Here is a 12,249-nt window from a genome sequence, read left to right on the forward strand (position 1 = left end):
TGCTATAGGCTGGTAACTAAGCAATAGCTCTAATTAGCACCTATTGTGCTCTAGTTAGCACCCTCCTAATGACAGGGCAGCTGTCTCTCTCCTGATGGCTCCCTTGACGACTCTGCTGATGACGTGAATGACTCATTACCATGAACAAAAGACTGAAACTGCTTTGACCTGAGTACCCCATTGTAAACAGGGGATAAAGCGTGTCTCAGACCCCCTCCCCGGTTAAGGCTGGGTTTCAAACGTTTCTCAAAGAATGCCTCCTTGACCCCTCTCTCAAACCATTTCTTCTCTCTGGCTAATATTTTAACTTCCTTGTCCTCAAATTTCGGTGATAACACCGAATCTTAAAGAGCTGGTGTTACAGTCTTTCCTTATAAGTAGCTATTTTGTCCATCACGTTGAGGTAGTCAAATCCACACCAAAACCCCACAATACACAATATCCTTAGGGTTCCTGACCCCGAGACCAGACAGAATCTTAATTCTCCCCATCACATTGGTTTAATTCGCTAAAATCCATATGATTTTTACCAAAAGGGCGTTTGTGAATTCCGTCAAAGTCCAGTTTATTAATGTCGGTTTTAACCAGGATATTTTGCCTCCATATATTTATAATTGTTTGACTGTGGCTGTGTATGATCTTTGCAGTAGGAACAACAACAATTTCCCATTTTAGCCTTTCGTGGGGTTATCTCATAGGGAGATCTAAACGAACGGGTTGTTGTTTCCTTTTTACTGTTTGGTCAACGGGCAACCTGAAAAGTGCCACCAATTCGACCTCATATAGGTGGATGAGCCTTGCCTAGAGCTTATTTTCAGATTTGTTGTTTTTCAAACAGGACACAACATAGAATGTCCACAACCTCCTTCACAGTCAGCGGCTTCGTTTTTGTCTCTTGGTTAGGGAGATGACTGGCCACTTGCGATTCATTTGTGAACACTCATTCATACAAAACACATTCACAGAAAACACATTCACACCTCTTTTACCATGTTTTAACTCCGCCAACTGTTTTTTAATATTTCCTATGAACAGTATTAAGGGAATGTGTTTATCCCAGAATTTTATGGCCTGTCCACCAAGGGTTTTACCGACCCAACACTGTACAGGATGTTTTTCGCGCTGATCCGGACCCGTAAGAGGACTTTTTCTAACAACTTAGAGCCAAAAGACAAGTGTTATGACCTTTCAGTCAAAAGACATTACGGGGTTTTTCTACGCGGTGACCCCCCGTCACACACCAAGCTTGTATCAAGAAAAGCAATTCTCACCAATGGTTAATCTCTGTCACTGAAATTCGAATGTCTTCACCCTGATGAACGCTGACCCGTCAGGGAGGAGTCCGCCCCGGAAAGGGTCTTTAACGGGACCTGCTCCCGGTCGCGGCCACGGACTTCCACAGGGTCCTCCCTCACGGGCTGACGTCCCTCAGGTTTTTTGACATCCGGCTCTGAAGGACCATGAAAATGTTAGGGTCGAACCTGCTAAAATGAGACAACCCAGACATTAGACACAGAAAATAACCACAAGAGAAGCTGTAATGCTTTCTTGCGCGAGGAGAGGAAAAGACAGCAGGACACTTCATTCTACCTTCTCTCCTCTGAAGGCCTGTGTCTCCCTCTTCTGTTTTATTTACTTCAGACACATAAGAGACTGAAAGGCAGACATAAATCATTTCTGTCTATCTCCATACAGATAAGACATTATTATGGGTTTTTAGACAGAGTCAAAACAGAGCCTGCTGCATCTGGTTTCACAGGATCGTACCGTTCTTCTTCAAGAACGGTTACCTAATTAGACTTACACTGCTATGCTTGGCTCACTTTCTCAGACATTCCATTCTCCTTAAAGAAAACAAAAGGCCACAGTATATGATCAGTAGTTTACTAGAAAATGAAAACCCGCAACCAATATATAAGAAAGACATTATAAATGATAACATATATGTACAATTTCTCTAACAGCGACTTCATTTGTTCAACAGTCCAGCGTCTCTGTAGTTGTATTTTGTGCTTCATAATGCGCCACACATTTTCAAAGGGCGACAGGTCTGGACTGCAGGCAGGCCAGTCTAGTACCCGCACTCTTTTACTACAAAGCCACACTGTTGTAACACATGCAGAAGGTGGCTTGGCATTGTCTTGCTGAAATAAGTAGGGACGTCACTGAAAAAGACATTGCTTGGATGGCAGCATGTGTTGCTCCAAACCTGGATGTACCTTTCAGCATTGATGGTGCCATCACAGATGTGTAAGTTGCCCATGCCATGGGCACTAACACACCCCCATACCATCACAGATGCTGGCTTTTAAACTTTGTGCTGGTAACAGTCTGGATGCTCTTTTGTCCGGAGGACACGACGTCATGATTTCCACAAACAATCTGAAATGTGGACTCATCAGACCACAGCACACTTTTCCACTTTGTGGCTGTCCATTTCAAATGAGCTCAGGCCCAGAGAAGGCGGCGGCGTTTCTGGATGTTGTTGGTGTATGGCTTTCGCTTTGCATGGTAGAGTTTTAACTTGCACTTTTAGATGTAGCGACGAACTGTGGTAACTGACAGTGGTTTTCTGAAGTGTTCCCGAGCCCATGCGGTAAGATCCTTTACACAATGATGTCGGTTTTTAATACAGTGTCGCCTGAGGGATTGAAGGTCATGGGCATTGAATGTTGGTTTTCGGCCTTGCTGCTTACGTGTAGAAAGTTCTCCAGATTCTCTGAATCTTCTGATTATATTATGGAGTGTAGATGATGGAATCCCTAAATTCCCTGCAACTGAACGTTGAGAAACATTGTTCTTAAACTGTTGGACTATTTTTTCACGCAGTTGTTCACAAAGTGGTGGTCCTCGCCCCATCTTTGCTTGTGAACAGCTGAGCCTTTTGGGGATGCTCCTTTTATACCCAGTCATGACACTCACCTGTTTCCAATTAACCTGTTCACCTGTGGAATGTTCCAAACAGGTGTTCTTTGAGCATTCATCAACTTTCCCAGTCTTTTGTTGCCCCGTCCCAGATTTTTTTGAAACTTGTTGCAGGCACCCATTTCAAAATGAGCAAATATTTGCACAAAAACAATAATGTTTATCAGTTTGAACATTAAATATCTTGTCTCTGTGGTGTATTCAATTGAATATAGGTTGAAGAGGATTCACAAATCGTTATATTCTGTTTTTATTTACATTTTACACAACGTCCCAACTTCAATCGAATTGGGGTTGTAGATTAAAGTTACTTCTCCGAGTCACTGTGCGTTACTATTATTTTTCTATTGTGGGTCGATTGCAGATTTAAAACAGGTATCCCGACGAGATGCAGGGGGAGGTCGAAGTTCGGCTGAACTGTCCACTTCGCTCACTTTCAGCGAGCTGCTGCACAGAGCCACTGTGCAGCAGTTCTGAGTTGAAGAACAGTTGTCTCTCAAAACGCGGTCATGCTCAGAGCTATGGTTTTACAAAGACATTTTTACGCTTTTTCTTTTCTTTAAAACTCTGTGTCGCTCTATGAGTGGCCTTGTTAAAAACAGCTGATTCATGCAAATACTAATTGTTTTGTGTCCACTCAGATGCACCTAATGTGTCTTTCTGAGGATGACATGATGCAAAAAAATGTTGATACAACTTTCTTACCTGTCAATCTGGTTGTGTTTTCTGCATCAATAAACGTTATCTATTCTTCTGCTCAAACAGCAGGTCAGGGGCGAATCCATGCGGGAAGGGGGGGGGGGGGGGGGGCGTGGGTTTAATGGGTGCGGCTCCCCACAACAGCCCTAGATTAAAGGTCCACTTTTGAAGACATTTTTCCATACTATTACTACTACTACTTAATAATAATAATAATAATAATAATAATGATTTCAACACAAAAATGTTTAGAAAGAATTTAAATGTTAGAAAAATGTTAATAGTTACATTGATGAACAATGTAGGTTAGAAATTGTAAGTTTTACCATTACAGTGCTGTCAACAGTTAAATATGAGAGAGACACTTGTATAAAACAAGTATTTGTGTTCACTGAAGTCAAAGACTATTGACTATTGGCAAAACGAGTTATCATTTTTGTGTTGAGGTGGTGGTGGGGGGTGTTGCTAGCAGCTGCTGAAAGTAGCTAGTAATTTAATTTAGTTACTTTTAAAACTGAGTATTCAGTAAAGTAACTAAGTTACTTTTTCAAGGAGTAATCATTAATTAGTAATTGGATTACTTTTTCAAAGTAACTGTGGCAACACTGGTTAGAATTGGTGTTTCATGAGCTAAATTAGATGTGATCAAATATCAGAAATATGTATTTAGTTCATGCACTTGAATCCAAGTTTAGTTGTTTTGTTTTATACTTTTTCATTTTCTGAATTCTTTTTCAGATAATATTCACAGGACATTGGTTATCTTTGCTATGCTCAATTTGTCATTGCTTTTTGGCACTTGGTTTCCGACTGATAACTGGAAGACAGACAGGCATAAAATTGGAATTGGAACCTTGTCCAGTTTTGGTGGTGTAGGTAAATCCACAACAGAAAAATGAGAGTGGCCCTTTAAATTTAAGACTGAAGCATTGTGAATACCTTCCGGATGCACTGTATTTGTTGGTAACGAGCTGTCTAGACATTTCAAAGCGAATTTTTCCACTGATGAAGAAGAAAAAATAAAAATGGCAGATGCTGTATATTGCAGCTTGAATAAAAAAGTAAAACTAAAACCCAAAGGTTTTTTTTTTCTTTCAAACTTTGTGGCTGTAGTTCTTTATCAGCATGTTTTGGTGCAACACACATATTGGCAGTGTAAGCAGTATGAGTAGTTTTCACAACATTAATTGTCTGCAGACATCACACGTTCACAGAAGAGCCAGAGTACTGGTTCTTCAATGCTTTCAGCCAATGTTTGAAGTGCCTGTGTACTGTTCTCACTTCTGCTGTGTTTCTGCAGAGTTTGGGGAACTCTCAACGTGAGTATGAGAAGCAAGTGCTGCTCTACAGCATCCGCAACCAGCTGCGATTCCGAAATAACCTAGGTGAGCAGGTTTGTCCCTCCTCCTTGTATGGCTGCTCCCGTGATAAACATGCACATTACACTTCAGCGTACATTTGGACACATAATTATTTGGACTGGGACAGTTTTTGTTATTTGTGTCTGTATTCTACCACAGTGGGGTTGAATCGATGACATCAAGATGTGATTAGACTTTCAGCATTAAGTTAGAGGATTTAACAAAAATTTCCCATTAACCATTAAAGGAGTTGCAGCCATTTTTACACAAAGTCCTTCCATTTTCAGAGGCCATAAGTAAATACAGCATTGTGAGTACTTGGATGAAAATTATTTGCGGTTCACTGCCTGAAATCTGGAACCCAAGTCACATCTCGGAGCATGTGCTAGTACTGCCTTTTGTTGCATCCACAACACCATGGAACCGCCTTAGGTCCTGGATGGCAACCACCCTGGCAGACGGCCGGTGTATTCCCACATCTCTAAAATAACACCTCACCAACTGTCTGCCACAGCCAGGTGAAACATGGGGGTCCCCTTGACCTTCCCTAGCTACTGGGGTCCTCGACACTTAGGCACCTTTGTGCTGGATCATGCACAGAGGAACAGGCCACATGGCCAGAATGTCATAACTAACGCTGTCTGACAATGCAAGTGGTACTTCTCATCCTAGTCTCTTTTGGGTTGAGGTCAGCTGGCTGACTTGGCCATTGAAGAGTGTTTTTGTGTTTTGAGAGGCTCTTGGGTTGCTTTGAAGGTATGTTTTGGGCCATTATCCATTTTCATTGTGAAGAGCCATCGTCTCTATTTTTCAGCATTTGGCTGATTCTGAGCAGATAGTATACAAATAATGCATTGCAATAGTAGTAATATTTTGAGGTGAAAGATGGAATGTTCCATTGAATGGCTGAATGGAACATTCCATCTTTCACCTCATGAAACATTCTTTCCATTGAATGTATGAAAAAACATTCATTAATTTTTTTTATATAACACCTGTTAATTTATAAACAAGAGAAAAGTGACCTACATTTTGGTCTGTGTCACTGGTCCTTTGACAGCTGGAGGTTCCAAAGAGTCCAACACCAATTTTAAATAGCAATTCAATCCAATTTTTTTTTTTTTTTTTTTTTGTCAGCTTGCAAAAACAGTCAGTTCAAAAGCAATCCTGATGATGTAGTCCATAGCTGATGCTGTTCACGGACTTTTTCATGTACTCAGCTGCCGTCTGCTTTTCTCAGCCCAGTGTAAATTCGCGACAGAAATTTGTCAAGCTCTTCATCTGACAGTGGTTGTACTTTAGCTAGATACGTCCCGGTGAAAATTGCAGATGTCTCCAGATGGCTTACGATGTACTGGATTTGTTTTTTCTTTTGTGTTAGAAGAATGAGCAGTGTCAAAAAGCTGATAAGTGCTGTTGCCGCTGGTGTGCATGTGGGTGGTGGTTGCAGTGTGCAATGGTACGAAACATACAGAACCAAACTTGCACGCTAAATGGAACCAAAATTGCACGGTCAGTGGAGGACAATGACAAATGGGATGAATGATCTATATCACGTGACATAGAAACCACCAATCAAATGATAAGGATCTATTCAGGAGTTATATAATATAGACTGATGCACTTTAGAATACATTATACTTGTTCCATCAGCAGTCACACCTTTAATAAACACCAGGGAGCCAGTCCACTGGCAGCCATGCATGTCCATGTCATAAAATGCCTCCACCATCTTTGACAGATGATGTTATACTTCAGATCATTAGCCATTCCTTTACATCTTCATACTCTTCCCATCATTCTCCTACAACTTTATCTTGGCTTAATCTCTCCCAAGAATCCTGTACCAGAACTGGGCAAGGATTTATTTATTTAGTTTTTTCCCTGATGTTTTTTTTTGTCAAAATCTAGTCAGCTCTTACTCTTCTTGAGTGTTACCAGTGGTTTGTACGCTGTCATAAACCCTTGGCATCTCTTGATGTAGGCTTTGACAGTCACACACCTACCTACTGCAGGGTGTCCTTGACTTGAGTGGATGTTGTGAAGAGTTTTTCTACACCAGCGAAATAATTATTCCATTATTCACTTTGGTTGTTTTCTGTGATCTTTCAGGCCTTTTTCTTGTTGCTTAGATGAGTTGTACATTCCTTCTTTTTAAGAATCTGCCAAAGGTTTCTGTGTGAGCAATCTTATGTTATATGAAAATGGCTGTAATTACTAAATGTTTAATACATTTTTTTTAAACCCCTTGAGTTAAGGCTGAAATTGTAACATTTTGTATTTGAACTCTGTTGTGGTATAGAGATGCAAATGACAAATTGTCACTTTCCAAATACTTATGTACCCAGCTATACATCATGATCATGTAGGGAATTAAAATACAAAGAGAGAATATGTTTCATTATGGATTAAGTTCCTAATTTTGGTAAGACTAGATGCACAGGTCACCATCTAATTATAATTCAGCTTGACAGCTGACAACATAATTGTAATATTACACTGTTTCCCCCTTTGACACACTAGTATGTTCAGGAAGACCAACTATCCTCAGGCATGCTGCAGTTGTGCTGACGGGGATTAGATTAGATTTGTATGCTTTGTGACTTTTAATATTGTTGTTCAGGTTTAATGTAAAATACAAGTATGTGTCAGATTTGCTGTTTGCATAAAATGTGTAGAAAGTCCTTTAAGGCTGAAGGAAATCGTCTGCACTGCCATTTATTTTAACTTAAATTTATGACTTTTGTCAGTTGAATGAAAGCCTTTTGGTTTGCGTAACCAACCCTGGCTGTGTCCATACCTTTGTGTGTATTATATGCAGTGCGCCATGTGCGGAAGGACGAGCGCAAATATTACGAGGAGCTCCTGAAGTACAGCCGGGACCACCTGATGCTGTACCCCTACCATCTGTCTGACATCATGGTTAAAGGGCTGCGTGTCACTCCGTTCTCATATTACATTGGAATCATGGAGGTAAAACCTCACACTGCATTTCTGACTCGATCAGGAAAGAATGGTTTTTCTCATATGTGTCTGCATGTTGGAAAGCCTCTTGGACACGATCAACCACTGTTCTGTAAACACATTCTTAGGATGCAGCCTTTTGGCAAATGCTCTCTTAAACCTCTGAATGAAACTAGCTGTGTATTTTTTGCCTGTGAAAGGCATGACAATAATGTTGCTGATTTTATCTGTTCTTTCAAAATAATAAGATGGGTAAATACAAAGGGGCACAGTAGGTGAATAAACATCAAAAGATGCTACGCTACAAACAACTACAGACTACGTAGGCTGGATCCTTATTCCCGTTCCTCGCCTCACCTCTTCTGTTGGAAAACCCTTCTGCATCATCAGCAGGTATCTCACGGTCACAGGTGTTTCGCCCTTTAACCTGTACACCTCGCCTGAGTGGGGCTGTGGAGGCTGACTACCCTTCGCCTGCAGAAGGGTTCCAACTTTGGGCCCTCATCAGCCACAGCCACCTTGAGCTTGACTCTGCCATGCTGGCTATTTCCCTGATGGCTTGCTTCAACTGTTTCGACTCCAGACCCACTCGCTGGAGGAAGTAGCGCACTGATTTTGCTGGAAATCCACGGCAGCCTACTTCAATTGGGAAAAAAGTTGTATGCCACCCCTTTAATGCTGCTTCATCCACCAAGTCCTGATACTTGGTCTTTTTTAGATGGTGGGACGTGGCTAGCCTCTCCTCCCAAGGCACAGTCAGCTCTGCCACGATAATGGTTTTTGTTCTCCTGGACAGGAGGACCATATCTGGTCGAAGGGTAGTTACCACCACGTCCTGAGGGAAGACAGGTTTCCTCTTCATGTCCACGCTTAACTCCCAATCGGAAGCCTTCTGCAGGATGCAAGATAGGTTTTTGGCTGCTGTTCTGCTCTTAGGGACCTTGCCGCCCTCTCTTAGGAATTTTACGCCAATGGATGGCGGACTATGGTTGTTGTTCGTCTTAATCCTCTGGTTTTCCACCCACTTGGCAATCTCCATGAGAACCCTGTCATGTCTCCACCTGTAGCGTCCTTCTGCTAATGCTTTAGGACAACCAGTCAAAATGTGGTTCAGAGTACAATAGGCTGCCCCACATTGCTTGCAAGAGGGGTCCTCCTCTGCACCCCAGATCTTTAGGTTGCTTGGGGTTGGCAGCAGATCAGACACTGCTCGTAGGAGGAAAGACAGCTTCCCCTGGTCAGTTTGCCATAGCTCCTTCCAGGACAGTTGACGCTCCGGTGCCTGGTCCCACTGGGTCCACCGGCCTTGGGAGGCTAGCCCTACTGCCTTCACCTGGCGATCCTCCTCTGCTGCCTGCCGGACCCTCTGCACCACCAGTCCTCTTTTGGCTTTCGCATTAACTTTACTCCATCTCTTGCCATCGTAGTTCCCAAGACCCAAACGGCCTTGACATACCACACCGACGATCTCCTGATGTATCAAGTGTGCTTCTGCCTCAGTAACTGCCTGCTGAGGCCTCCACTTTCTGCCACACTTGATGTTCTTACTTGCGTATCTCACTTTCCCCTCGTCAGATGAGCGGAGTGTGCTGACTGCTCTCACCTTGGCGGCTTTAAACTCTTCAACCACCAGTGTTACTGGTAGGGAGAGCTTTGAGGTCTTGCTATAGAGATTGACTGAGCTGAAAGATGGAGGGACGCCCAGCCATCTCCGCAGGAACTTGCTGCAGAGCATTTCCATCCCCTCTACTTGGGACATGGGGAAGTCATAGAGAGAAAAGGGCTACTGTAGTCGTGGTATGATCCCATATTGGAAGCACCACACCTTAAACCTCCCAGGCAGTTGGCTATTGTCAACCGCCTTCAGCCATGTGCACAGCTGGACTTTGGTGCTAATGAGGTTATCGCCGTCCTTAAGGGAACTATCATAGGCCTTTCCAAGGCACCTGATTCCCTGCTCCTGAATCCTTGGGATATCCACACCTTGAATGCTAAAGGTATTTCCTTTCGGCTTCCCTTTCAGGATAGTAAGGCTCCTCGACTTCTCAGGGTTAAACTGCAGCCGGGCAGGGTGTCTTATGCCATCATCTGCTTTCGGGCCCCTACACTGTGCCCCTCCAACCTCAAGCAGTAGATTCATTGCAGCTATGAAGAGGGCCACTGAAATTGTGCATCCTGCCATTATGCCTTTCTCAAGCCTTTGCCATGAGGTGGTGAAATCATTCGTAGAGAACCTCATCCTTAGCGCCTCCAGATGTGACATGGTGAGCTCAACTACCTCTGCCGGTACACGGTAGTGGTCCAATGCCTTCTGGATTAACTGATGTGGAACGCTTGGGTAGGCTTTGGCAAGGTCCAGCCATACAACGGAGAGGGTTTTGTTATTACTCTTGGCCTCCTTAATAAGCTGGCTGATCGCTGCTGTATGTTCCAAGCAGCCGGAGTAACCTGGAACCCCACCTTTTTGAACACTTGGGTCGATAAACTCGTTGGCAAGCAGGTATGCTGTTAGCCTTTTGGCAATGATGGACCAAAATATCTTGCCCTCTACATCCAGCAGAGAAATCTCCCGGAACTGATCGAGCCTCTCCGAGTTTAACTCTTTGGGCACGAAGCATCCCTCAGCAAGTGTCCAGAGCCCAGGTTCCTGCTTTTTCTTCCACAGTGTCCTTAAGAGCTTTGCTAACCTCTTCAGAAGCTGTGGGCAGTTTTTATAGATTTTGTAGGTGGTACCTGATGACCCTGGCGCTGAGCCTGCTCGTGCTTTTCCAACTACCGCTCTTACTTCATCCACGGTGAAGTCTGCCATGTTGAAAGGGGTATGTGCCGAAAGTGCTGGCAGTGGGAAAGGGCATTCCCCCAGGGGGACGTCTCTAAGGGGGTCGCCATGCATTTTATTATTATTATTTTTTATTGTGGAGTAACAAAGACTCTTTAATTACAGTGCATCTGGAAAATATACACAGCACTTCACTTTTTCCACATTTTGTTACATTACAGACTTACTCCAAAATGCAGTAAATTCATTTTTTCCATCAAAATTCTACTCACAACACCCCATAATAACATGATTTTTTTTTAAATTTTTTTTGCAAATTTATTAAAAAAAAAAAAAAAGAAGTCCTATGTACATACAGTTGTGCTCAAAAGTTTACATACTCTGGCCGAATTTTGGGTTTTTGACCATTTTTCAGAGAATATGAATGATGACACAAAACTTTTTTTTTTTTCACTCATGGTTAGTGGTTGGGTGAAGCCATTTTTTTTGTCAAACAATTTTGCATCACCACTCTTAGGTTAATAGCGGAGTAGAGCAGAGAAGGATATTCCAGATCAAATCTAGGCTTGCATCTCGGCTGTACCTTCTGGCAATTTGTAGCTAAACTTTCAGGTGTTCTTTTTAAGAAAATTCTCCTCTATACCACTTCATCATGAAGTTGTATAAGTGGTTGTACAAAATGCGAAGCTTGCACTGTGCAGTCCAAGCTGTCATTGATGTTAAAGGGGGCAACATGCGGTATTAAGAACAGGGGTATGTAAACTTTTGATCAGGGTCATTTGGGTAGTTTCTGTTGTCATTATGATTTTAAAAAGAGCAAACACAGTTGCTTGACAATAAATGGCCTCATGTCTTCTGGAATATGATGCCATAAGCTTGGTGCAGCTGTCTTTGGGCAGTTTTGTCCATTACTCTTTGCAGCACCTCAGTCTCCATCAGGTTAGATCGGGAGCGTCAGTGCACAGCCATTTTCAGTTTTCTCCAGAGATGTTCAATCAGATTCAGGTCTGGGCTCTGGCTGGGCCACTCAAGGACATTCACAGAGTTGTCCTGAAGCCACTCCTTTGATATCTTGGCTGTGTGCTTAGGGTCATTGTCCTGCTGAAAGATGAACCTTCGCGCCAGTCTGAGGTCAAGAGCGCTCTGGAGCAGGTTTTCATCCAGGATGTCTCTGTACATTGCCGCATTCATCTTTCCTTCAATTCTGGCTAGTGTCACACTTGCTGCTGCTGAAAAGCATCACCACAGCATGATGCTGTCACCACCATGCTTCACTGTTGGGATGGTGCCTGGATTCCTCCAAACATGACAACCGGCATTCACACCAAAGAGTTCAGTCTTTGAACCGACCAGAGAATTTTGTTTCTGATGGTCTGAGAATCCTTCAGGTGCCTTTTAGCAAACTCCAGGCAGGCTGCTATGTGCTTTTTACTAAAGGCCCCTTCACACATAGTGTGAAGTTTGGTCGAATACGGCAAAACAGCGCAAAACAGCAATTGTTTACAGACAATTCCTTTGACT

The 12,249-nt window shown here is 42.9% G+C and overlaps 1 protein-coding gene across 1 annotated transcript in view; it reads left to right on the forward strand.

The window, feature by feature from the left end:
• LOC117501777 (protein FAM91A1-like) overlaps positions 1-12,249 on the forward strand; it is a 52,434-nt gene that overhangs the window by 4,450 nt on the left and 35,735 nt on the right. The window contains 2 exon segments of the mRNA XM_034160734.1: positions 4,925-5,009; positions 7,807-7,958. Coding sequence (XP_034016625.1) covers positions 4,925-5,009; positions 7,807-7,958 — 237 coding nt within the window.

The sequence above is a fragment of the Thalassophryne amazonica genome, chromosome 20, assembly GCF_902500255.1.
Source record: "Thalassophryne amazonica chromosome 20, fThaAma1.1, whole genome shotgun sequence".
Lineage (NCBI taxonomy): Eukaryota > Metazoa > Chordata > Actinopteri > Batrachoidiformes > Batrachoididae > Thalassophryne > Thalassophryne amazonica.